Below are 27,884 nucleotides of genomic sequence, written 5' to 3' on the forward strand. Positions count from 1 at the left end.
GAGACTACCCAGGAACCCTAAATAAGCCACCTTGATTTCCTTGAGATGGGACACAAATGCAACCAAAACAGTAATAGGGATGCATGGGTTCAACCTGCGAATACAGTAGGTGCGTAAGCCTCACAAAAATACACATTGAACACACCAAGCTGCCTTAATACTGAATCAGACTTTTGGTCTATCAAGGTTCATGTTATCTACTCAGTTCAGTTCAGAATTTATCACGATCCAAGAGCAGCGGTGTTGTCTACTGAAGGCTGGCAGCGGCTCTTCAGAGTCTCAGGCTGAGGTTTTTCACATCACTTATCTGATCCTTACAACTGGAGATGCTGGGGATCAAACCTGGGACCTTCTGAGTGCAAATCAGGTGCTCTGCCACGGAGCCAAGGCCCTCCCCACAACCCTCTGTCCACTAAGGGAAGAAACGGTAAGCCTGACCTTCCTGTCTCTACAACATAACCACAGTCTGCATATATAGCATATTTAAGATACTATATAAAAACATAACAAAAGCCATGCTGGATCAGGCCAATGGCCCATCCAGTCCAGCACTCTGAGTCACACAGTGGCCGAAACCCAGGTGCCATCAGGAGGTCCACCAGCAGGGCCAGAACTCCAGAACCCCTCTCACTGTTGCCCCCCCCAAGCACCAAGCACATCACTGCCCCAGACAGTGTTCCATCTATACCTTGTGGCTAATATCCACTGATGGACCTCTGCTCAGTACATTTATCCAATCCCCTCTTGAAGCTGTCTATGCTTGTAGCCGCCACCACTTCCTGCGGCAGTGAATTCCACATGTTAATTACCCTTTGGGTGAAGAACTGCTTCCTTTTATCTGTTCTAAGCCTACTGCTCATTAATGTCACTGAGTGCCCATGATTTCTTGCATTGTGAGAAAAGGAGAAAAGTACATCTTTCTCTACTTTCTCCATCTCATGCATGAGTTTGTAAATATCATGTCAACATTAGACACAAAAAACTGCAATAATATTTGCAGAGATGATGAGTCTGCCATGCTGAAACACCAATTTGTTCCTATGCCAACTGCAGCCATTTAGTGCTGCTGGTTCCCCAGCTTTGGAGTCCACTGATGAACTTGTGGAAGACAACTGAGCATTACCTGGCAGATGAGAACAACAGGCTTCTGGAACTCAGCTTGGCAGATAGAGCAGATGTCGTCTGCGTCGGCGCACTGCCTCTTGCTGGCGGCCACGCCGTAGCTCTGCAAAGTGGCAGAAGGGAGAAGAAAGGACAGTGCTATCGGAAATATTTCACAAAACCTGGAGAAGAATGCAAGGATGTGGCTTTGGCACTTGGGAATTTTGACAGGTGGGGGCTGCAAGAGATGCATTAGTAGCAGCAAGAGCGTTGTTACTAACAGCCATGTCAGGTAGGCTGATGGTAGTCTCTCATTTTGTAGATGGATGGTTGAGGAGGAGGAGAGATTGGCTTGCCTAGAACAGAGGTGAGATTTGAAGTGGGGTCCTCCCTGCATCACCTTTGCTGGGACACTACAGTAGCTCTCAAAGGAGAGATCCATTTTCCAACAGGTTGCCAGTTTTACACACAGCACAGCAGCTTTGAAGTGCTGAGTGATGGCAGCACGTCTTGAAGAAGAGCTGGTTTTATACCCTGCCCTGCACTACCGAAGGAGTCTCAGAGCAGCTTACAATCTCCTTTCCCTTCCCCACAACAGAGGTAGGTGGGGCTAAGAGAGCTCTGAGAGAACTGTGACTGATCCAAGGTCACCCAGCTGGCTGCATGTGGAAGAGCGTGGAATCGAACCTGGTTCTCCAGCTTAGAGTCCTGCCGCTCTTAACCACTACACCAAGCTGGCTCTCAGTTTGCCCCACCCCCAGCTATGGGGCCAAACAGGCTTGCTTACTGCAAAGAGTTTTCATTCATGACAGTGAGGAAACAGCTGTTCCTTAAATCAAGGGACTTGTGTACATGGACATCGAATGGAACCTTGGAATGACGCACCCTGTGTAGTTCCCAGCTTTCCTCTCCAACCAATTCTTCTTACTTGGGAAGTCTCAGGGTATCTTAGCTGCTGTCACTCAGAGCTTAGCCACTGGACCTTGTTCCCATGGCGGCTCTGTAATGGGGCAAGTGGTAGATGGGGGGTGGGGGTGACAGACTCCACCTCGCTGCTGGCCCTTGCAGGAACCAGAGCACCGAATACTCCCTTTTTCTCTTGGCTTCCCAGCACAGCAAGCCTTGCGTGGCAAGCCAAGGAGGGAAGGAGAGCCAGTGTGGTGTAGTGGCTAGGGTGGCAGGCTACGACCCTGGGCCACCCAGGTTTGAATCCCCACTCCTGCTATGGGAGCTCGCTGGGTGACCTGGGGCCCATCACAGACTCAGCCTGGCCTACCTCATAGGGCTGTTGTGAGAAAACGGAGGAGGGGAGAGCCATGTCCTAAAGATGCTTTGAGTCCCCACTGTGGGGAGAAAAAAAGCAGGATGTCAATAAATAAATGCAAAAGCACGAAGGGGGCAGCAGGCCTCCGGTGGCACCCCTGGCTGAGCCACCACGGACTCTTCCTCTTAGACCCCACACACACACACACACACTGTGGCTCTGAGTGAGTGAGGTCATTTTGTAAAGCCGCCTGTTCGTGCTGAAGGGACAGCATTTCCCGGCTGACAACTGTTCCCTTCTCCCACCCTGGGTTCTCGAGTCTGTTTTTTCGTACTCACCGGCTGGGAATAAAACACTCTCAGAACCCATCGGAAGTGCTTCAGGTGTGCAAAAAAGCTCAAAAGCTGAAAAGTAAAGAGAATGGGGAACGATCACACTTAGCTTCTCTTTGGTCAGAAAAAAACACAGTTTTGATCCTTGCCATCTTCCCAATTAAAGTCTTATTGCTGTTTAAAGAACGTAAAAGTGCTCGGTTAAAATTTCCTGGCTTGCATTAGCGTGAGCACTTTTTTTTTTTTGGCATTGACTGGCACATGGGGGTGATCTGTGTTTTGCGCTCTGTCCTTCGCAGTCTCTTCTGGATGGAACCTTGAGAGGACTCTTTGTCCGGCTAGAGGGCCTGGCACGGGGAGGAGGCTGCTGGCCACTGCTGCAGCAGCACCCGCTTTGGCTGCAGAAGGCTATGCTGGGGATTATTAGGAAGGGTATTGTAAACAGATCAGCCAATATCATAATGCCGCTATATAAATCAATGGTGCGACCTCATCTGGAATACTGTGTGCAATTCTGGTCACCACACCTTAAAAAGGATATTATAGCTTTGGAAAAAGTGCAGAAAAGGGCAACTCGAATGATAAAAGGGTTGGAACACTTTCCCTATGAGGAAAGGTTAAGGCGCTTAGGGCTCTTTAGCTTGGAGAAACGACGACTGAGGGGTGACATGATTGAGGTTTATAAGATTATGCATGGGAAAGAGCAGGTAGAGAAAGAGGTACTTTTCTCCCTTTCTCACAATACAAGAACCCGTGGGCACTCCATGAAATTGCTGAGCGGTCGGGTTAGAACGGATAAAAGGAAGTACTTCTTCACCCAAAGAGTGATTAACACTTGGAATTCACTGCCACAGGAAGTGGTGGCGGCTACAAGCATGGACGGCTTCAAAAGGGAATTAGATAAGCATATGGAGCAGAGGTCCATCAGTGGCTATTAGCCACAAGGTATAGATAGGGGCTCTGGGGCAAGTGATGCTCTGTCTTCTTGGTGCTTGGGGGGGTCCACAGTGGGAGGGCTTCTAATGTCCTGGCTCCACTGGTGGACCTCCTGATGGCACCTGGTATTTCTGGCCACTGTGGGATACAGAGTGTTGGACTGGATGGGCCTTTGGCCTGATCCAACATTGGCATCTCTTATGTTCTTATGTTCTTATGGCCCCGGGCACTTTTCAATTAAACCAGTCCCCAGCAGCTGGTGCTCGGAAGGACACCTCACTCTGGCTGAGATCCCGTAGAGCAGCTTGTCATCAGCCCGCAGACAGCACTGAGCTGACTGGACCAAAGGGGTCCGTTCAGTCCTTCATTGTCACAGTCACTTGACCAAACATGTTTAACAGTTTACGAAATTAACGACATTTATAGAATAAAACATGATCTCATTAAAACTTAAACCTGGTGGATACGATTTCTGTAGCCTAAGTATTAACATGCAGAATTTGGTTACTGGGTGCGTAATCCTAGGGTTCTCATCACATAAAAGTTAATCAAGCTTCGCTTTTTTTTAGTAAAACCAAGAATCTTATCCAATAATGGAGTAAGAATCTCCTCACTGTGCGATGAGAAGGGGGGGGGGCTTATAATTTGGGTCATTTAGCATGATGCAGGTTGTTTTTATGAATTAATGTCAAAGGATGGGTCAGGACAAGAACATCATTAGAGCCCTGCTGGATCAGGCCAGTAGTCCATCCAGTCCAGCATCCCGACTCACACAGCGACCAACCAGTTCCTCTGGACAGCCAATGACAGGGCACAGAGACTGAGGCCTTCCCCTGATGTTGCCTCCTGACACTGGGATTTACAGGCTTAGTGCCTCTGAACATGGAGGTTCCCCTCAGCCACCGTGGCTCGGAGCCATTGACAGACTTCTCCTCCATGAATCTATCTAATCCCTTTTTAAAATTGTTTATTCCTGTGGCCTTCACTACATATGACATTTGAGGGGCCGTGGCAAAGTGATACAGCACGTGCAGAAAGTCTCAGCATATCCCATTGAAAAGATCTAACAGCGGGTGTTGTGGGGGGAAAGCTTTTCTCTACCCGAGCCCCAGGAGATCAACTTACAGGGTAAGAGGCTGTTTCATATGTGTTGGTCAACATCCTGCTAACTATTGTTATATTTTAATTGCTGCTACATGAGGCTATATTTTAATTTGTTTGTGCCTGCTTTTTCTTGCCTGCTGCCTTAGAACTCCACCAGGTTGGAAATGAGGGGATACACATTCCTGATTTTTAAAAAATAAATAAATAAATAGAAATCACAGGGCACTGCCTGTAGGCACCCAGTCTAAAAGACTCACTGCATGATCCAAATCACGGAGCTGAATCCAAAGCAAGCCCCCCTTTCTCTCAGAAGAGCATTTATGCCTCCAAACTGCTCTGGACATTTGTTTGTCCATGTTGCAAAAGGGAGATGGTGGAGGCTGAGAAAATTGTCTGCAACGGTTGTCTCCCTACCAGTCTTGCTGCCTAGTTCAGCAAAACAGAATCTAGACACACTAATAAGGCAGCTGAGGTTCCTGAGCAAACATAACTAAATGCGGGGGCCCTTTACTGGGAGTCTTACGGACGTCGGTGATGTCTCCAGTTACTCAAGCTTTTTAAAAAGAAAAAAATCAGTGTTTAACAGTTTTGTTAGTTGGGATCAATGTTCCCTCTAAGCTGTGGAGTCTTGTGAGCAGAGATTCTACTTTGTGAGCTGCTGGCATTAAAGTTGTGAGTAAGCGATTTGGCCACTGCATAAATTAGTTTGCTCTGGAGCCATCCTTCCTGAGCTAAGACAAAAATGTGTGAGCCAGAGGCTAAAAAACTGTGAGCTAGCTCACACTGACTCAGCTTAGAGGGAACACTGGTTGGGATGGGGAACAGAGAAATCTCAACTGAAGGAGGAGTGAGACTCCAAGACCTCTGTGTCACCTACTTAACTAGGGAGGAATGAATTTCCCTGGCTCCGTTCCGTCCTCTGATTTACTGCTCCAATCTCTAGATCCTTTTCTATTTTTTAAACATTTTTGCCCAAAAATGTGTCCGGAAGTGTATATTACTTTTCTATCCAATGCAGTGTTCCCTCTAAGCTGAGTTAGTGTGAGCTAGCTCACAGTTTTTATCCTCTGGCTCACATGTTTTTGTCTTAGCTCAGGAAGGAGGGCTCCAGAGCAAGCTAATTTATGTAGTAGCCAAACTGCTCACTCACAACTTTATTGCCAGTAGTTCACAAAGTTGAATTTTTACTCACAAGCCTTGACAGCTTAGAGGGAACATTGATCCAATGTCGTATTTTGTCTGCTGAACAAACACTGAAGTCGCACGTGTCTGTATGAGGGAGGCTTGTTTGGGGATGGAACATGAAGAGAAACATCGACATTCGTTTCTGCTCAGCCAATAGGCAATGGATTGAATCTAGCCAGCCTTCTCGCTCAGTCTCTCACCTGGTCCTCCTTCCTCACTACAGCCCCAGCCCCCCGTGGCTTTTGTCCATGTAGGTCTCATGATCCTCAGCATATCCTTTTCTCTTTTTTGGGTGGTCAAAGGAGACCCCCCCCCTGCCCTTTTCACCAATGGAAAAGGTGGTCAGATCCAACCCATTGCACTGAGAAAATCAAAGCCAGCTTGATAAATACATAACTCAGTTTCTCCTGAGCTGCTTCTCCCTCACATTGCTTCAAGTTCAGGCCTTGGTTTGTAAAAGAATCATAGGAGTTGAAGAACTGGACTGGATATGAAGCACCAGGTTGAGCGGCAGTGGAGGAACAGTCGGGCTGGATCCAGCTGAATGCAAAGTGCATCGGGGAGCCCCCTCTACCGTGAGAAGGGCGGTGAAAGAGAAATACTTCTCTGCAGCCATTGCGCCTGAACATCATCCAGTGATGCTGCTTAGGGCGGGGAAGAGGCTTGTCACATCTGGGCAGAACCCCTAATGTCTCACTGTGTCCAGCTTGCTAAGTGCTTTATAGATAAAACTGCTCACTTTGACTCAGACTCCAGGTTAACAAGAACGATGAACTGTCTGCTTGTCAGATTCATTTGAATACTTTTTAACTATCTGATGATTCTCGGGGAAATGTGGCCTACAGCCTGCTCCCCTGATTCCATGTCGTGCCCGGACAGCCAACGAAGCAGTTCCACTACCTGCAGGCCCTTAAACAGACCTCCTCTTAGTCACGGGTGCCTAGGTGACATCCATTCCTGTAACACGCTTCTTCCTCGTGGGAGACCGTGAGCCCTCCCCCCGGTGTCTGTCATCTCCGGCCGCCATTTTGTCGGCTCTAGCTTGAGAGATCTCCGGAGGGGACGGGCTAAGACAAGGCGGGGAAAAGGACGTTACAGACCTTGTGTTCGCTCCCGCGGTTCTCCCCTTATGTCCAGACGATCTTCCCATATTACAGGTAGGTTTTCAATCAAAGTTTGTGCGATGAGAAGGGGGGCGGGCCTGGATCGGGAGTTTACGGTTCAGGCGTCCATCTTGTTCCGACGCAACGCCACGTCCCCCCACCCTGTAATGTGCTTCTTGAAGACTTTTCAGAAATTTTGCGGCCCAAGTCCCTTCATCGCAACCCTCCCCCACCTTCTGACTGAGCTATAAGAACTCAGGGATCTCCATTCCAACTTGTATCTGACGAAGCTTGTATCCCGAAAATCTGGTTGGTCTCTAAGGCAGTACTGGACTAGCATCCGGCTGATCTACTGCAGATCAACACGGCTACCCTCTGAAACAGAAGCTTCAGCTGGTCCAAAGCACAGCAAGACAGATACTGAGGTGTGCGGTGAACATCACACAAAGCCAGTGGTACTCCAGTTCTACTGTCTCTTCCTGTTTTTCTAAACCCTGTTGAAGCCCTAAATGGCACGGGTCGTTTACCTCAAGTACCTGAAGGGCTGCCGCCTCCGCTCCTATCAGCCTGCCCCGGCACTGAGCTAATCGAATGCTGCTGTCCTGCAGGGGACCAGTGGGTGCTGAAGACAGTCGGGCCTGAACCTTCCATAGGGCTTTTTCAGCCACTCCCCCTGGTTGGTGCAACTGCCTTCCCCAGAGAGTGGGGCTGTCCCACCAAGCCTTCCAAAGGAGCGTGAAAAACATTCAATTTTTGGAAGATATTTGACATAAAATTAGGGACAAGGGCATGGTTTTATCTTATTCCTGCAACTATAAATGTTTTTCATGTGTGTTACTGATTTTTGTAGATTATTATGGCTTTTGTCCCTTGACCATTGGGCTAGGCTGGGAAGATGATTAAAAAGACTTCAAAAACAATCATTTTGTAGGCAGAAAAATAAGAGTACGGAAGAAAATGCAGTGAGGTCTACTTCTATGTACTGAGCTGATAAGCGGACTGATCGTATTTGGTGGAGAAATTCAGCAGCAGAGAATTTTGCAAGCTTAGCACTAAGGGCTTACCTTTAGGATCAGATACAGCAGAGCCAGCAAGATGCCAAGACTCCATCCGAGCGCACTTTCTTGCTCCCTCAAGCCAACAAGATAGCGGAACCAGATGGGTATAGGGACGATTTTACGGTAATACTGGCAGATTTCTTCCAACAGCATATACCAGTAACCCTACAGGGGGGGGGGAAATTCTTCTGGTTATATGCTGAATCCTGAAGATGTTTTCTAGATGCTAAATCCCTCGACTACATAAGCTAGCTCTGTTTCTTGAGCTATCTGCTCTGTGTGTATCTCTGAGTTCTCGGCCGTGAATTCGCTGGTTCCAGACTACAGTCGTCGTGTTGACTCTCTGCCTCCAAAATTAGTGATAAATGGGGGGGGGGGGGGAGGCGTTGAACTCTTCCCAAACATTTAATCTTACTTTCTTGTGGCCTTTTGCGACGGTTCTCAGCTACTCTCCCCTCCCTTGCTACTTCAGCTTCATTCCCCCCCTCTGTTTTAGTGATACCAGCCAAACCAGGATGAAGTAGCAGACAGGATGTCATAACACCAGTTTGGTGTAGTGGTGAAGTGCGCGGACTCTAATCTGGGAAAACCGGGTTTGATTCCCCACTCCTCCACTTGCACCTGCTGGATGACCTTGGGAAAGCCGTAGTTCCAGGACAGCTATTCTTGAAAAAGAGCAGTTTCTCTCAGAGCTCTCTCAGCCCCACTTACCTCACGGGGTGTCTGTCGTGGGGAGGGGAAGGGAAAGGAGATTGTAAGCCACTCTGAGACTCCTCTGGGTAGTGAAGGGCGGGGTATAAATCCAATCTCCTCTTCTTCTATTTAGCCAGCCACATTTGGTTATGGGCTGTCATCACTCAAGATAAATTAACCCCATTTTGAGTGAGGACAACACTGACTACATCAGTCACATGAATAATACTGGGCCAATGAGGAATGGCCAAGTGATGGCAACAACCTCCCAAAAGTCACTGATGGAGACTCCCTTTCGAAAAGTTTCATAAAATATTTTTGGCTGAGTATTCCTACGCCAAAGATGAGGAAGACTCCTTAGCAATGGGAAGACCCAGGGAAATTTTTTTTTTCAGAGGAGTCTCCCCCCCCCCCCCCATATTTCCAGCAGAAGAACTTGAAAATTTGGGGGAGCAATGAAAAATACTCCATTTGTTTTTCTCTTTTGGAATGAGTGAAATACTTACTCACTCCAAATGTGTAGCATGAAAATTTTCATGTAAAACCATCTACACCATTAGAGAATAATTCCTGTGAATACTACAGTAGAAAAGAGCAAGAGTCCAGGAGCACCACAAAGATTAACAGGATCTGTGGCAGGGTAGGAGCTTTCGTGAGCAGTATCTCACAAAGTGAGCTGTGGCAACCCAAGCTGGGGCAACCCAAGCAGGGCCTCTGAAGTTGACTAGAGTGAGCAGGTAGGTTTGTGTGGGAAAAGACAGTTATAAACAATGCATTTAGTGTTAAAGCAGTAAAATAAGTTTAGGGGCCATGGTCCCTCTAAGCTGCGGAGCAAAAATTCTACTTTGTGAGCTGCTGGCATTAAAGCTGTGAGCAAACAGTTTGGCTACTGCATAAATCAGTTTGCTCTAGAGCCATCCTTCCTGAGCTAAGACAAAAATGTGTGAGCCGGAGGCTAAAAAACTGTGAACTAGCTCACACTAACTCAACTTAGAGGGAACACTGCTTAGGGGGTCATAAGAAAGTAAGTACTGCCTAGATTTCAATTTTTTCCCAAAGTTTCCTGGAAGTTCTACATCTGTGGACCCTGTCCAAGGACTTGCCAGCACTAAGGTCTTCTCTGCCCAAACTGTGATGTATTTTAGCATCCCTGCTTTCAAATACACATTTTAAGAGTGTTAACATCTTATGTCTGGCATTAAAAGATTCATTGTCTTACCTTGGCCTTAAATGACATTATTAAACAAGGCAACAAGAGAACGATGCATTTGAAACTCATGAAGAGGAACTTCAGGACAAAGTCTGTGATTCCCACGATCCAAAGTACCTCCCAGAAATTCGTGAAATCCACAGTTGGACTCAAAAAAATCAAGCTTTAAAGAAGAAAAAGGCACCAGAAGTTAAAGGAATGATTTGGTTTATTAAATATTAGCGAACCATTTCACTAAATGTGCATTTTCCTTTTAAGCAGATTACAAACAGTGAAAGTTGATTTATTACTTTCCATCAGTGGGTACTGGGCAGAAGAGATCTCTTGGTAAACCTCATGATTTGTAAGGCCCTCTGCTGCATTCTTTGCATGGAATCCTGTTTTCTGTACAGAACAATGTTTGAGTCCAGTGGCACTTTTAAGACCAACAAAATCTAATTTTGGGCATAAGCTTCCATTTGCACACATGCACACAAAAGCTTACACCCCAGAATTAAACTTTGTTGCTCTTGCCCTGACCTGGATAGCCCAGGCACCCCGATCTCGGAAGATCTCGGAAGCTAAGCAAGTATTTGGATAGGAGGCCAGAGAATAACAGGGCCGGGAGAGGCCAGAGGTAGGTTATCAAGCCACTTCTCTGAACATCCTCCATGCTCCAGTAGGAGTCACCAGAGGTTGCCCTGACTTCCAGGCCCATTGTAATTGTTTTCTTCTCTATGTAGGCAATCCATTTGGATGAGGTGGATTCAGACAGCCAGGGGTCAATTCCTGCAGGAGCGCACAGGAGCGGAGCTCCGGCAGTAAAGAGCCCAGGGGGCGGGCACATGCAACAAGCCCCACCCCCTGCTCCCTCAGTCAGAGCAAGAAGCAGCTAGGTAAGTTGCAGAGCCCCGCCCAGGCCCGCCTTCAGGTACAAGCTCTCCCTCCACTGTGAGGGGAGATCTGTGCATCCCCCCCCCCCAGCTAGCAATCCAAAACAGTCCAGTGGCACCTTTAAGACCAAGTTTTATTCAGGTACAAGCTCTCCCTCCTCTGCGAGGACAGATCTGCACGTCCCCCCCACAATAGCTAGCAATCCAAAACAGTCCAGTGGAGCCTGAGCGGTGGGTGTTGCCTTCTGACACATTTCCGGTGATGTCAGGGTGTGTGACATATGCGAATAAGTTATGCTAATGAGTTATGCTAATGAGCTCCTGCACCTCTTTTTCTACGAAATGACCCCTGCAGACAGCATTTGGTATAAGAAACTCCCACAGTCAGCAAAGTAGTGCACTCGTAACCAGTATTTAATTGATATAAGCCATACTCTTGTTTCTATCATGTTAAGGCCTATTTCTAAACAGAGAGCGGCATATGAGACGCAGCATGGCAGACCCATAATTTTCCTAATGAATTTGGATTGGATTCTTTCAATACCGGTCTCGAGGGCACTTATCCATGTTGGAATACTGTGCAATAGCTGTGGGATCACTTTAGCCTTAAAAACTTTTAAAGCAGCTGATCGAGGCTAAGTTAATCATAGATTTGAGATGGCAAGACCAGGACATGTTATAACTGAAGTGGAGACCTAGATATTAAAAATGCTTAACCTGATCAATTTCTTTTCCGTCAAATGTCCATTTTTGAATTTTACAGGACTTAGTGAATACTAAAATCTTGGATTTCTCATAATTCAGGAGTAATTTATTCTCAAGAAAATAACTAAGACATCTGTTCAACAGATGTCTGAGCCCTACCCTCATGCAAGAGAGTAGTACTGTATCATCCGCATATAGCAGGATAGGTACACGAAGGGTTCCCAATTTAGGAGAATGACAGTCTTCTTCCGCTAAAACGGGGGCCAAATCATTGAGAAATAGATTAAATAAGGAAGGAGCAAGTATGCATCCCTGCTTAACTCCTTTGTTAAAGGGAATTTTCAGAGTTAATTCCCCTGTGGTTGAACATTTGATTTGACAGGTGGTGGAGGTGCGTAGCATTATGATTAATTTGAGAAGTCTCTTTTCCACATCTAGTTGGTACAATTTAGTCCATAATAACTCTCTATCAATTGAGTCGAATGCTCCTTTAAGATCCAAGAAAGTTGCATAAAGTTTGGAGTTTCTAGGTGTAGTGTATTTACCAGCTAGATGCGCTAAGGTAATACAGTGATCTATTGCAGATTTGCCTTTGCAGAACCACAGTTGTTCAGGGCCTAAGACACTCTGCTGAGACATCCAGAAGATTAATTTGGTTAGTAGATGCTTGGTGTGCAATTTGCCTATGATGGAAAGGAGGCTAACTGGCCTATAGTTAGAGGGAATTGTGTAGTCACCTTTCTTGTAAATCGGGACTACGATTGCATTCTGCCAGGTGTCAGGGATAAGTCCTGTTTGATTAATCATGGTAAAGAGGGAAGCAAGAGGTACAACCCACCATTCTGGGTCCATCTTTAAAAGCTCTGGGGGAATCAAATCAGGGCCAGGAGCTTTCCCAGTCTTTAGTTGATTGATTAATTCTCGTCAGATCTCGGAAGCTAAGCAAGTATTTGGATAGGAGGCCAGAGAATACCAGGGCCGGGAGGCCAGAAGTAGTCTATCAAGCCACTTCTCTGAACGTCCTCAATGCTCCAGTAGGAGTCGCCAGAGGTTGCCATGACTTCCAGGCATGGGCACACACACACACACACACATGCAAAAATGCCCCCCCACCCATTTTTTTTGTTGGTCTTAAAGCTGCCACTGGACTCAAACTTTGTTCTGTTGCTTCAAACCAACACAGCTGCCCACCTGAATCTGTTTTCTGTACATTTACCCATTTTGTCATCTTGAAGTCTAGCAGGATCGCTAGATACTTTCAGTGATATCCACGGCCACTCTTCCTGTACGGGGTCCCCCCACCAGGACTGCCATTAACCTGAACACTCTTTACAGAACTCTCAAGTAAAGGAACAGCTCTGTCAGCTAGCACGTCCACATCTAACCACCCCATGCGCTTCAAGGAAACTCTTAAGAGGGAAATACGTGGACTGCCGTCAAACATTGCAGCCCTGTGTTGGGTTCCTTCCTATGCAGCAACTCATTCAAATTGCCTAGACGCTGACATGAGCAAAAGCCCAGGAGTACCTTAAAAACTAACAGAATTTGTGGCAGGGTATGAGCTTTGCGTGACTCATGAAAGCTCCTACCCTGCAACATATTTTGTTAGTCTTTAAGGTGCTACTGGACTCTTGCTCTTTTCTACTGCTACGGACAAACTAACACGGTTGCCCATCTTGATCTAGAAACATATAATCATGATGTCCATTTCATCACCATCACCAGCCACTCATGTGGACTGGGAACAGGGGGAATGCATGTTGTAATGGTGTCAGAATGCAGGGTAAGTTGAGCTATACAAATGGGGGGGGGCATGCATACTGAACACGGGGCTGCCATTTTGAGAGGGAGTCTCATGGTTTTTTTCACAACGTGCTGTTCTTCCGAGTGGAAACTGCTGACGTGATGTTTACTAGGAAGACAGTAAGAGACTGTTGTAATAGAGGGGGGAGGCCAAGGGAAACCAAAATAAGGTTCTTGCAGTCAGAGCAATCTCTTTAAAATATACTGGGACTACAAAGAGTAGGGGAGGGCCTGCAATACAATAGTAGTCTGTACTATTTTAATTTCCCCCCAGGAGTTTCCCAGAGGGATTCAAGACAGTATGCAAAAACCAATCAGAGTTTGATTTTCACATGAGTGGTTTTTCAATACAGTCTTTGGGACAGAAGATCTGCTTGATTCTTTTAAACAATATAATTTTTTCAATTTTTTTTTTAAGCAACATAAGAAAAGACCTGCTGGTTCAGGAACAAGGATCAATACTTGTTTAGATATATCTATCCCACTTTCCTACTCAATGGGGACCAAAGCAACTTACATCGTCTCACACGCACACACACCCTTCCATTTTATCTTAACCACTACCCTGTGATATAGGTCAGGCTGAGAGAGAGACTGGCCCATTGCAGCAAGTTTCTACGGCAGAGGGCAGAGTCAAACCTGATCCTCACCAGACACTCCAAGCACTGTACCCCACCAGCTCAGTCTTGTCAGATGCGGAGGGCGAACCTTTAAAAGTAACAGGTCTTCCCCTCTGTCTGGCTTCCCCAACAACTGGGACATCTGGCGTTTGAGCTCACGGCTTCCATTTATCTACCATGGCTAAAAGCTGTTGATAAATCTGTCATCCACAAATGTGTCCCACTCCCCTTTAAACCCATCTAGGACAGAGGTCAACATCACATCTTGCAGGATGTGATTTGGGCAATGCGGAAAGGTTTCATTTCTTTGTCTGGCCTGCATCCACTGCCTCTGTGGACCTTATCACCATAAGAGAGGGAAGAAAAGTTCTTTCTGCTTACTGGACTGGACCTGACCAGCCTTTCTGTGAGCAAAAGAGTTAGGAGGGGACCCTTTTGACCACCAGAAAGGATATGCTGAGGATCGCGGGGTGCGCACAGACAAAAGCTTTGCATGATGAGGAACTGGGCAAGAGCAAGCAGAAAAACTGGTAAGGTCCAACCTGCTTTCTCCACACTAGGCATAATTTTATAACCGTTGCACGTCACCCTTTAGTGGGCTCCCTCCCTTCTAACCACCACCCTGAAAGATGTTGCTTGTTTTGAAAAGACGCAGAGAGAAGGAAAGTGAAGATGGACAATTCACACTGCAGATAAACCTGCAGTGAATTACCTGTAGTGAAGGGATTGATTGTAGAAGGTATAATACAGAAGGACAGAAGATCCTGTTAGGAACAAGAGTAACCCAGCGCAGTGCAGTCTGGAACACTTTTCCTGCAAGGTAAGATATTTAGAAGGCATTAGTTAATAACCTGCTAGTTTCCCATTTGCAAAGATGAGACCCCAGATTACTACTGTGCTGTTCACTCTCCAAAACCAATTCACTTACAGTTCTGCAGTCTTCAAAGGCTTTAGGAAATGCTCTACCCACTCCACATAATTAGCCCGATTCTGAAGTGGCTTTTTTGATTGTTTAACTTATCTGCTATAAGCCGGCCTTGGCTGGGAGGGCGGGGTAGAAATTTGATAAATAAATAAATAGCAAGATAAAATTTGGCTGCATAAAGACGTTTCAGAAATCAAGGGTGGACTGCCTCTCCTTCCATATTCCTTGTGCAGCAGTGCTGTTTTTCCTGACAGGGCCTCATGGGACTGCCCCCTTTGTCTGCAAGAACTCGTGGGCACTCCATGAAATTGCTGAGCGGTCGGGTTAGAACGGATAAAAGGAAGTCCTTCTTTACCCAAAGAGTGATTAACACTTGGAATTCACTGCCACAGCAAGTGGTGGCGGCTACAAACATGGACAGCTTCAAGAGGGCATTAGATAAGCATATGGAGCAGAGATCCATCAGTGGCTATTAACCACAAGGTATAGATAGGGGCTCTGGGGCAAGTGATGCTCTGTCTTCTTGATGCTTGGGGGGTCAACAGTGGGAGGGCTTCTAGTGTCCTGGCCCCATTGGTGGACCTCCTGATGGCACCTGGTGTTTCTGGCCACTGTGTGATACAGAGTGTTGGACTGGATGGGCCTTTGGCCTGATCCAACATTGGCGTCTCTTATGTTCTTATGTACGGCATGTTCTGGGCTTTCTCCGTGGCTGTGCCCCGTGTGTCCAAGAGGTCATGGACACTCCTGTCCCTCCTGGCTATTAGACAAAGTCATTCTGGAGAACTTTGGGGCAGCCAGTGCCTGGGCAAAGGGGGAAATACCCTACTGGGGGGTGGGGGTTACGTTTTTTAAAAATTTATGTTCTTTTAACATCTTACTGTTTTATCTTTTTTCATATATATTACTACCCACCTTGGGTCCTGAAATGCTTGGGAGAAAAGATAGGTATATACATATTTAAAATAAATAAAGTTGTTTATTACCCTCCAGTAGTCTGATTGCAAACTCTTTTTAATCTAATGGGCAACTGGTCCTCCGATAGTCATACCTGGCCCCCTGGTGACCCATGCAATGATCTTAGAAAACTGTAATAGAGAGAAGTTCTGTATTTTAATATCCACCTCTCTCCTAGATTTTGTAAGTGATCTGTAAACAGGCTTAATGGTGGGTAAATGCTTTCTTTTTTATTTCAGGTATCTACAGACATACCTACAAAACAATTCTAAAAATACCAAGATTATATATATATACACAATATAAATATAACATTAAAAATTTTAAGACTACAAACCAGCATTTTTCCTCTGTATATTTTAACTTTTACCCAAGCTCTTATATCCGTGTCTATATAGTTCTTAAATGATAATAACATAAGGTATCCTATTCCTTTAATCTTCCTAGAGTCTTACATGCACCTTTCCAGGATGGTTATAAATACTAGGTAACTAATTCACAAATACAGATAAGGTTTCCATGAATTCAGAGAAATTTACTCCTGTAGGTAAATGCTTTCCACGAACACTGAAACCCATTCTTGTACTTGTATGCCGTCAGGCTGCAGCCCACTTATGGCAACCCCAGCAAGAGGCTTTCAAGACAAGTGAGAAGCAGAGGTGGTTGGCCACGGCCTTTCTCTGCAGAGCCTTCCTTGATGGTCTCCCATCCAAGTTCCAACCCTGCTTAGCTTCCAAGATCTCATGAGATCCGACCGTACCCCATGGTGCCTTTTCTCCCCATTCTTCTATTTCGCCCCAACTTTATTATGCAGCTGACCCCTCCCAGCCTGGGACCCCTGTCTGAAGAACAAGGAACATTCAGCCAACCTTGATCTAAATTAGAAATTAAATTAATCAACTTTTATGCTTCATTCATCGTTACGGAAAACCACCTCTTCTATTCCGATGTCTCCAGATCTCTGTAATGCTTATTATTTAAAATATTTATCTCCTGCTGCATCTCCTTAGATTCAAGGCAGCTAACAAGAAAACAGTGAACTTCAGAAGCACGCAAACAACACCGGAGTCCATTAACGAGATAAAACAACACACAGGTTAAAGCTTCCCATAACAATCTTATGGGTCATTTGTGTACATAATTTAGATGCTTTCCGTCAAGTTGTGGCTCTTGAAGCAATTAAAACAATGGCAATAAAATTAAAATTTAATTGTAGCAAAATAAATTTGTAAGTAACATATAAATGGCAGGAAGGAAAATATGAAATCAGCTACCGGTTCAACTAAAAGGTCTTAACTAAACAGGGGGGAAAGGTCTTGAAGGTTCAACCAAACTGGAGATGGTCACACATCTCGGTACCACAGGGGGGAAAAAGGCAACAAAAATGATTAAGGGATCGGAGCATCTTGCCTACAAGAAAAGGTGGGGGTTGGGGGGGGGTCACCCTCTAGCAGACCCAAAAAAAGATCACAAGAGAGACCTGCTTTATTTCATACAGACTTGTCTTTGCGCTGCCTAACTGATGGCTTCATATATGGTGCCCTTCCTAGTCCATGTTCAGTTTCTAGGACAGGACAGCAGTTCCAGCAACATGCCAAGGTAGTTATTATAAAGCATGACAGTGACCTCTGGGCTACAGAGCTCACAGCTGTCCAGTTCAGAAAAGATGACTAAGGGAGGATGTGATAGAAATGTATACAATTAAGCACAGTGTGGGCAGAATGCGGGTCTTATTCTCTCTTTGGGAGGCTGAAAGCAACCAAGGCAGGGCAATTAGATTCAAGTTCGGTAGCACCTTAGGGACCAACAAGATTTTTGAAGGTCCGTGTCATAGCGTTATGATGTGCCATCTGATATTGTAAATCTCTGAAATTTTTAAGTTGGTATGTTTTAACTATATTATGTTTTGTTTATTACGTGTTGTGACCCACTCTGAGCCCCACAATAGTGGGGGAGAGTGGGATACAAATAGAAGGAATAGAAATAGAAGGAATAAGCTTTCGAGAGTCAAAGTGCCCTTTGTCAGATGCCAGAATAGGCGGGGCAGTGGATTTTCACATGAAGAAATGGCACAAGGGAAATAATTACCCCCGCACACAAACACACGCACACCCCTACCATGAATAGTTTGGCCTTCAGCTGAGAGGACACCAAGAGTCTATCAGCCTGAAGCCTCATCTGAAGCTCTTACTGGCACAAAACTGTGACGCGTGCTCTTTGCCGTCACTCCCAGCTGGCTGGTGCAAGTGTCTCCTTCCAGCAGTTTTATGCCAACAAGGTGGAACATGGCTTACAAATTCTAGGTAAACATGAATTCTAAATAACAGGAGTTTGCCTGTATTTGATTTCACACCTTTTCAAAATGTTTCTCCATGAAGCCTCCCGTTAGTATTTCAAAAGCCAACGTTTTTTGTTTGGGCGAAGATGCATTTGAGGGGGTTTTTTTGGGGGGAGAATCCCTGTGTCTGCATTTATGAAGAAAATTAACCCAGGGCTCCCCTTTCCTCTCAAGAACTTAATCAACTTCATGGATAAAATAAACGTTAAAAATACTTATTACCTCTTTGGAGAGGTCAATACTTACTCTTAGGAAAACCTGATTTACAATGCTTTTGTTTGCATACATAAAAGTTGTTAGCAGCCCAATTCCCAGAGAAATGCCTATTAGGAAAAAAGGGTCGATTACAAAGCAAAAGAAAAATAAAGAATAAAAACATGCATCAAACTGAATTCTTTAAAAATGTGGCAAAATCAAAATTAAACGGGCAGTAAGACATGCAATAATACCCATAGGGTGTGTTGTAATTATTTAGACAGCAAAACAAAAATAACCCATTATATGCGCATATGTGCTGCGTGACCGTTGACTGCACTCTATCGTCATTAGTGAGAATTCCAACTTACATTTAAAGAATAAAGACCATGTTTCTAGACCTCACTGTTCAAGAAAGATTTTAAACATGTCAAAGTAGTTATCTGCTGAATGCTGAGATTTGAGGGATCCTAGGGCAGCAGTGTTAAGCACACATTGCTGGGAGTAAGCCCCACTGACTAAAATGGGACTTACTTCTGAGTAGACTTCCTTAGGATTGATCCCTAGGAGCATTCCATTAGTTGTGGCCATCATACATAGCTCTCTGCCTCTCTAGGGAATCTGGCCATCATACATAGCTCTCTGCCTCTCTAGGGAATCTGGTCTTTCTTTCCTTGGCCACCAATATTCCACCTCATTTTCCTGTTGCGCTACTGTGCAATGAAGACAGGTGACAAAACTTACAGCCATGTGCCCTAACTACCTGCAGTGAATTCTGCTTTTTGGGTTGTGTGGCTTTGGTCCGCTGTAAACGAAGGGTCCCTCTTTATAGACCAACAAAGGAACAAAAAGGTGGGCCGAAAGTGCTGTAAACGAAGGGTCCCTCTTTATACAACAAAGGAACAAAAAGGTGGGCCGAAAGTCAAATCAAACACTTGTTAGTATTTCCTCAGTGAGGGAATTAAATGAAAACAGAGTGAGAGGAAAATAAATTTAACTTTCTTAGGAGAAGGTAATTGAGAATCAACAACAGGATGCTTTTGCAAACACTGTCATTTCAAAATCTGAGGAGCCTCAGTTCTTTTCTCTGTGGAGTTCTGGATTTCACAGCTCAAAAAGAACAGCAGAAGATGGAAACCAATCAGAGGGTAGTTGTAAGGATAAAATCAAATCCTACAAAGAAACTAGTTTGTTTCACCCAGGGGGAAAAGATAAGGAAGCAGAGGTTATTGAGCTTCAGTTTCAAACTATGTTTGAAAAAAAAGGGGGAAATATATTATCCCTCCCATCAAAGACAGGAAGCACCATGTTTAAACTGGGCTGCATATATAGCACAATTCCAAAGGTATGTAGGTACTGGGCTCAAAATTAAACTTTTTTTGAAAATTTCAACTTTTTTTCAAAAGCACTTTTCTAGCCTTCATGATCACAAAGGTAAATTTGAAAGTGGGAGGGCAATGCCTGTGGAAATCTCAGGGGCCTGAGGGAGGCTCAGTAAGATTGCCAGTGGCTGGGAGACGGCACTGCCGTCAGTTCGCACGACACCTTCCAGTCCCCAAGATAAAAGAACCCTAATCACACAAAATGTTGTTGTTTTTTAATGCAAACTATATGATGCTAATCTGCTCTATAGAGAACCCAGAACAGTTTCTTATTCCTTGGCCTAGGGTGAACAGAGCTGAAGTCAAGTTTGACCTGCTGCTTCCCTTTCAACCTTTATCCTATTGTCCAAAGCACCATGGTTTCTTGTACTGTACCAATGACGTGCTGCAGGAGAAGTTTGACGGACAAGATCAAGATGTATGGGAGGCTCTTGTGTAGCCACTGGAGGAGATATCTGAGCTCCGAGAGAGAGCTGCCGCTGTGTTCCTCCGAATCCCCGCCGCCCTCTTCCGGCCCCCTTGCTTCGCTATGAGAGTGAGAGTGACTATGGATCCCTGAGTGCGGGTGCTGCCTAGAGCCAGCGTTTTCTCCAGCCTCCATCGTAGCAGGGTTTAGCTGGATGTGAACATCCCCTCCGCGCTGGCACGATCCTTCTCCTGGCGGCCTTCCTGCGTGAGCACACTGGGGGGCATCGTTATTTCCTGGGGCACTGTGGCGATTGTTAGAGTGGGCTTGCATGGTGGCAGGTGGATTGTGGGTCACTCCAAATGCCTGGGTTTTGGCATGATGCTTCCTAAAAGAACAAAGAGATGGATTTTAAAGACATAGTTCTGCAGTCAGGGTGTATGCACTCTCTCCTGATGTTTTGTGAGTCTGATGGAGGGCTTTTCCCCATTCTTTTACTCACTGTTAAGTTCCTGTTTCTTCAGGGTTCCCCCCCCCATGTTTTGCTCCCTCTTGTGGTCAATTTGATATCAAACAGCTTTATTTCCAGCTTATCTCCCTGCTGTTTAAATCTGGGAGGGAGATAAACTGGAAATACGGCTGTTTGATATTGAATCGACCACTAGAAGGAGCCAAACACATGTGGATCAGGGGAAACCCCTCAAAGAAACAGGAGCTCTAAAAGCTCATCGGTGCTGTGCTTCATGATGTCCCTATGGTGTTCTCTGGTCTTTGGGGCAGCCAATTGTTGGTCCTCCTCAGGAGACAGACATAAGGATGCCCCTTATATTGAATCTGATTACTGATCCATTCTTCTGACTGGCAGATGCTCTCATGGTCTCAACTGAGGTACTTCCAGTCTTCCAGATATTCTTGACTGCAGATGAAAATTGTGAGAGAAATGGACCTTTTTTTCTGGGTTTCTCCTTAAATGCAGAAATTGTTTCCAGTTCACAGCTGTTCCCTGAGCTGGTCCTGGATTTTTTGGGAGCCTACACAGACAGAGGTTTGTGTATGCAAAATGTGGTTTTCAAGAAAAAAAAATGTCTTAAATTAATGCATCACTGTAGGGTTGAGTCTTTCAAAGGCTTAGGAGATAGATTTTAGTTAAAATGATAGTTAAAATGACATTTATTCATCAAAATGTATATACAGAGTCCTTGCCTAATATTAACGTTCCCAGAATGAGCACAGTAAGTATCTACCATTAAAATCATGCCACAAAGTACACTGAAGTTGCCAGATCACAAGTCTGCTATTAAGGGAATACTTTTTGAGCCAGTTTGGTGTAGTGGTTAAGTGTACTGACTCTAATCTGGGAGAACCAGGTTTGATTCCCCACTCTTCCACTTGCACCTGGCTGGATGACCTTGGGCAAGCCGTAGTTCTGATAAGAGCTGTCCTTGAAAAAGAGCAGTTTCTGTCAGAGCTCTCTCAGCCCCGCCTACCACACAGGGTGTCTGTTGTGGGGAGGGGAAGGGAAAGGAGTCTGTAAGCCGCTCTGAGACACCTTTGGGTAGTGAAGGGCAGGGTATAAATCCAATCTCTTCTCTTCTTCTTCTCTTTTAACTCTCTGATTCGAGTACTCATCATGAGAACCCTCCTGTTATCACTGAATCATTAGCGTTACTTTGGGAATCAAACACTGGGATTTGACCAAGTCTAGACCCGTAAAATCCTAATTAAATGTTCTGTCGTGGGTTAAATCAAGTGTAAAACTTCCACTTGTGCTAGAGCTTTTGTAGAAGCAGAGACGCAAGCCAGGGGGCCTCCCTGGGAAGTGCTCTGCATGCCGAGCAAGTGATTTAGCACTGAACGAGGGCCTCTCCTAAGTATATCACCTGGGAAGGAATAGCCAGAGCTGCTTTAAACCAGAGCATTGAGCCACCCAGTTCAGTACTGCCACCTCTGACTCTGCCGGCAGCTCTCCAGGGTTCCACAAGACCTTCCCAGTTCTACTACCCAAGATCCTTTTCAGCTGGAGATGCTGGGGGTTCAAACTGGGACCTTCTGCATGCAAAGCAGACGGCCTAGCCCCTCAGGTTGTCCAGAGGGGGCATAACCCCTAACCCACCTCACCCCTGGGGGCATAAATTCCACCACCTTTTTGTCCAAGTTCAGGGGCTGTAAGTTCCAAGGAGGCATACCCTTCCATGTTAACCCCCTCTCTCATTTTTCTTTTTAAAGGCACTGAGGACTGCCCTGATCTTCCTTGGCTGAATAGCCGAATGCAATCCGCCTGGAGCAACAAAACCTTTGTGATTAATATCAGTCTCAGGATCTACACACTCCAGTATCTTTGCCAAGAAAACCCCATGGACAGTAACAAAAGGCTAAAAGATATGACGCCGGAAGATGAGCCCCTCAAGTCGGAAGGCGTCCAATATGCTACTGGGGAAGAGCAGAGGGCAAGTACAAGTAACCACAGAAAGAATGAAGCGGCTGGGCCAAAGCCAAAAGCATGCTCAGCTGTGGATGTGTCTGATGGTGAAAAGAAAGTTCGATGTTGCAAAGAACAATACTGCATAGGAACCTGGAATGTAAGATCTATGAATCAAGGTAAGTTGGATGTGGTCAAAAATGAGATAGCAAGACTACTGGAATGCTAAAGTAGGAAGTGAAAAGGTAACTGGAATAACAGACAAGTTTGGCCTTGGAAAGCAAAATGAAGCAGGGCAAAGGTTAACAGAGTTTTGTCAAGAGAACACACTGGTCATAGCGAACACCCTTTTCCAACAACCTAAGAGGCGACTCTACACATGGACATCACCAGATGGGCAACACCAAAATCAGATTGATTGTATCATTTGCAGTCAAAGATGGAGAAGCTCTACCAGTCAGTAAAAACAAGATCTGAAGCTGAGCTGACTGTGACTCAGATCATGAGCTAAATTGCAAAATTTAGGCTCAAACTGAAGAAAGTTGGAAAAACCACTAGGCCATTCAGGTTTGACCTAGATCTCACCCCAATGAATATACAATGGAGGTGAAGAATAGGTTTAAGGGACTAGATTTGATACACAGAGTGCCTGAAGAACTATGGGTGGAGGTTCGTGACATTTTACAGGAGGCAGCAATCAGCACCATCCCAAAGAAAAAGAAATGCAAGAAAGCAAAGTGGCTGTCTGATGAGGCTTTACAAATAGCAGAGAAAAGAAGGAAAGCAAAAGGCAAAGGTGAAAAGGAAAGATTTACCCAACTGAATGCAGATTTTCAGGGAACAGCACAGTAAGGAGGCCTTCCTGAATGAACAATGCAAAGTAATAGAGGAAAGCAGTAGAATGGGAATGGCTAGAGATCTCTTCAAGAAAATTGGAGAAATCAAGGGAACATTCCGTGCAAAGTTGGCCATGATAAAGGACAAAAACAGTAGGGACCTAACAGAAGCAGAAGATTAGGAAAAGATGGCAAGAATACACAGAAAAACTATACAAGAAGGACCTCAATGTCCTTGACAACCACAACGATGTGATCCACTGATCTTGAGCCAGACATCCTGGAGTGCGAATTCAAATGGGCCTTAGAAAGCATTACTAACAACAAAGCTAGTGGAGGTGATGGTATCCCAGCTGAGCTATTCAAAGTCTTAAACGATGATACTGTTAAAGTGTTGCACTCAATATGGCAGCAAATCTGGAAAACGCAACAGTGGCCACAGGGTTGGAACAGATCAGTTTACATTTCAATTCCAAAGAAGGGCAATATCAAGGAATGTTCAAACTATCACACAATTGCACTCATTTCACAATCTAGCAAGGTCATGCCCAAGATCCTACAAGTTAGACTTCAGCAGAGAACTGCCAGAAGTACAAGATGGGTTTTGAAGAGGTAGAAGAACTAGAGATCAAATTGCCAACATTCACTGGATTATGGAGAAAGCAAGGGAGTACCAGAAAAACATCTGCTTCATTGACTACACTAAACCTTTTGATTGTGTGGATCACAACAAACTGTGGCAAGTCCTTAAAGAGTTCTTTAAAGTACCAGACCACCTCACATGTCTCCTGAGAAACCCTATATAAGAGTCAAGAAGCGACAGAACTGGATATGGAACAACTGATTGGTTTAGCATAGGAAAAGGAGTAGGACAAGGATGTATATTGTCACCTTGCTTATTTAATATATATGCAGAGTACATCATGCAAAATGCTGGCCTGGATGAATCACAAGTGGGAATTAAGATTGCTGGGGAAAAGATCAACAACCTCAGATATGAAGATGATACGACTCTAATGGCAGAAAGTGCCATTCCTCAGAGGTGAAAGAGGAGATAACAGAAGTTGGCTTGAAACTCAACAAAAAAAACTAAGATCATGGCATCTGGCCCCATCACTCCTTGGCAAACAGAAGGGGAAGTCGTGGAAGCAGTGACAGACTTCATGTTCCTGGGATCCAAGATCACTGCAGACGGTGACTGCAGCCATGAAATTAAAAGTCTCCTGCTCCTTGGGAGGAAAGCTATGGCAAACCTAGACAGCATAATAAAAAGTAGAGACATCACCCTGCCAACATAAGTCTGTAGGGTCAAAGCAACGGTATTCCCAGTAGTAATGTACGGCTGCGAGAGTTGGACCATAAGGAAGGCTGAGAGCCAAAGAATAGATCCTTTCGAATTATGGTGCTGGAGAAGACTCTTGAGAGTCCCTTGGACTACAAGGAGATAAAATCAGTCCATCCTAAAAGAAATCAACATGGACTGTTCCCTGGAAGGCCAGAAGCTGAAGCTCAAATACTTTGGCCACCAAATGAGAAGGGAGCACTCACTGGATGCTGGGAAAGATAGAAGGTAAAAGAAGAAGGGGGCAGCAAAGGATGAGATGGTTAGACAGTGTTATCGCTGCAATGAACATGAAATTAAGCAAACTCCGGAGGATGGCGGAAGACAGGAGGGCTTGGCGCGCGTGATGTGGTCCATGGGGTCACGAAGAGTCAGACTCGACTGTGCGACTGAACAACAACAACAAAGCAATCGGATAACTCTTAAGGAGGTACAGAGAGCATTTAATGTCCTCTTTTTTTGGTGTCTGTCCTCTTTTGTGCTCTTTTTTAAAAAGTGATGAAAATGTCCTCTTTTTGGGTTGGGAGGTTAGGAATATTGCTAGTTAGCAGCAATCACCATAGCTTCAATTGCAGGGGTATTTAAAATGAGATTTGTCACAGGGATCACTTGTTTCAAGTAGTCAGGAAATACTTGTTTCAAGTAGTCCTTTGGGGGTTTTTTTTGCTTTTCAGAATATGGTCACCTTAACTTAACTTTAAATATGGTTTTATAGTAACTGTTTGGCTTAAGACCTCTGGCCAATGACGCTAATAATAAATGAAAGGAAAGGATTTTGAACATGGTAACCTTTAAATTCCTGCCAACCTAGCAGTTCGAAAGCAAGAAATTGCAAGTAGATAAATAGGGACCACTTCGGTGGGAAGGTCACAGCGTTCCGTGCACCTTGGTGTTGAGTCATGCCGGCCACGTGACCACGGAAACGTCTTCGGACAGCGCTGGCTCTTCGGCTTTGAAACGGAGATGAGCACCGCAACCCTAGAGTCGGACTCGACTGGCTTTCGAGCAAGGGAGACCTTTACCTTTACCTAACCTTTAAATATGGTAACCTTAACTTTACTAGGCCAGGACTTCCATGGCTCGACTGGACAGGGTGGCAGGGTTGCCAATTCCCGGCTGGGACATTCCTGGAGATGTTAAGTTCTGTGGGTTATATGACGCCGAGCGTCCACCCTTCCAAAGCAGCCATTTCCTCGTGGAGGACGGCTTTCGGTACGCCTAGAAAGCAGCCGTAATTCCCGGAGACCTGAGCCCCGGCACCTCCTCAAGTCCCGGGATGTTAAGTTCTGTGGGTTATACGACGCCGAGCGTCCGCCCTTGCAAAGCAGCCACTTCCTCCTGGAGGACGGCTTTTCGGTACGCCTAGAGAGCAGCCGTAATTCCCGGAGACCTGAGCCCCGGCCCCTCCTCAAGTCCCGGAAAGCTGGGGAGGAAGGACGCCACCGCTGCCGCCCCTCTCCTCTTCCTGCTGCCCTCCTTGGCTCGACCCCCCAGCACCCTCCGCGGAGGGCTCCGCAGCAGAGCAACGGGTCCCTCCGAGCGGGCGCAGACACCCCGGGCCTCAAGGCTTGGGGGAGGACTGGAAGCGGCGCGGAGGGGGGGCGCCAACCCTCCTGAGGGGGGGGGGGAAGGGGCCCGGGGCTCCTGGGTTGGCGGCAGCGCTGTCGAGGTGGGCGAGCCTCTTTCCCCCCGACCACCCACCTACCCGCCGCCGCCGCCACCCACCTCTCACAGCGCGGCCGTGGCTTCATGGCGGGCCGCGGCCTCCCGCCACCTCCATCCCCGGCCGCGGGTAGACGAGCAGGCTCCGAAAGGGGGCGAGCGGGCAGGCCAGCGCCGACTACCGGCCTCGCGGAGGAGGAGGCGGGGCTGGGCCGAGGGAGGGCCGCCAGGGGCCGGGCGCCATGGCAACGGGAGGCGAAGCGAGGCCTGCTTGCCTGCCTGGCGCGAGGGGAGAGGGCGGCGGCGGCTGCTCGTCCCGGCTCTGGCTTCGTCTCTTAATCAGTACGCCTTCCTCTCCCTGTTTCATTCTCCCTTGCTTCCCCCCCCCCCCCCGAGAGTTGGACTATAAGGAAGGCCGAGTGCCGAAGAATAGATTCTTTTGAACTATGGTGCTGGAGAAGACTCTTGAGAGTCCCTTGGACTGCAAGAAGATCAAATCAGTCAATCCTAAAAGAAATCAACCCTGACTGTTCCCTGGAAGGCCAGATAATGAAACTGAAGCTCAAATACTTTGGCCACCAAATGAGAAGGGAGCACTCCCTGGAGAAGACCCTGATGCTGGGAAAGATTGAAGGTCAAAGAAGACGGGGACGGCAAAGGATGAGATGGTTAGACGGTGTCATCGATGCAACGAACATGAAATTGAGCCAACTTCAGAAGACGGCGGAAGACAGGAGGGCCTGGCGGGAGATGATCCATGGGGTCGCGAAGAGTCGGACTCGACTGTGCGACTGAACAACAAACTAAGCTGAGTTAGCGTGAGCCGGCTCACAGTTTTTTAGCCTCTGGCTCACACAGGAAGGAGGGCTCCAGGGCAAACTAACTTATGCAGGCGCCAAATCGCTGGCTCACAACGTTAATGCCAGGAGCTCACAAAGTAGAATTTTTGCTCACAAGACTCCACAGCTTAGAGGGAACATTGGTCATATTTGTTCTAACTCCGCCACCCCAAGTTTGAGTCCACAGGCACCTTTAAGAGCGACCAGCAAAGTTTGATTCAAGGGATGAGCCTTCGTTGGTGCTGCTGGAAGAGAAGACTCCTCCTGAGAGTCCCCGGGACGGGCACGGCAAGGAGATCAGATAGGTCGGTCCTCAAAGAAATCTGCCCCGGACTGTTCCCTGGAAGGCCAGATGCTGAAGCCGAAGCTCAGATACTTTGGCCACCCAATGAGCAGGGAGCCCTCGCTGGAGAAGAAGACCCCGAGGCTGGGAAAGACGGAAGGGGAAAGAGGAAGGGGATGGATGGCAGAGGATGCTCCCTCTAAGCTGTGGAATCTTGTGAGCAAAAATTCTACTTTGTGAGCTACAGCCATTAAAGTTGTGAGCGAGCCATTTGGCTGCTGCATACATTAGTTTGCTCTGGAGCCATCCTTCCT

At 46.3% G+C, this 27,884-nt stretch overlaps 1 protein-coding gene across 2 annotated transcripts in view; it reads right to left on the reverse strand.

Annotated features, from left to right (window-relative positions):
- RNFT1 (ring finger protein, transmembrane 1) overlaps positions 1-26,639 on the reverse strand; it is a 29,592-nt gene extending 2,953 nt beyond the window's left edge. The window contains exons 1-8 of one of the 2 annotated variants that reach the window (XM_015426288.1): positions 26,512-26,639; positions 20,159-20,577; positions 18,453-18,529; positions 14,699-14,799; positions 9,996-10,149; positions 8,090-8,248; positions 2,704-2,769; positions 1,124-1,225 (exon numbers count right to left, since the gene is read on the reverse strand). In XM_015426288.1, coding sequence (XP_015281774.1) covers positions 1,124-1,225; positions 2,704-2,769; positions 8,090-8,248; positions 9,996-10,149; positions 14,699-14,799; positions 18,453-18,529; positions 20,159-20,577; positions 26,512-26,537 — 1,104 coding nt within the window. In that variant the 5' untranslated portion in view covers positions 26,538-26,639. The remainder of the gene's footprint in view (positions 1-1,123; positions 1,226-2,703; positions 2,770-8,089; positions 8,249-9,995; positions 10,150-14,698; positions 14,800-18,452; positions 18,530-20,158; positions 20,578-26,511) is intronic. The other variant, XM_015426289.1, reaches the window with a different exon arrangement.
- Between the last annotated feature and the right edge of the window lie 1,245 nt (positions 26,640-27,884).

Source organism: Gekko japonicus, unplaced genomic scaffold, assembly GCF_001447785.1.
Source record: "Gekko japonicus isolate JY-2015 unplaced genomic scaffold, Gekko_japonicus_V1.1 scaffold476, whole genome shotgun sequence".
In the NCBI taxonomy this organism is placed as follows: domain Eukaryota; kingdom Metazoa; phylum Chordata; class Lepidosauria; order Squamata; family Gekkonidae; genus Gekko; species Gekko japonicus.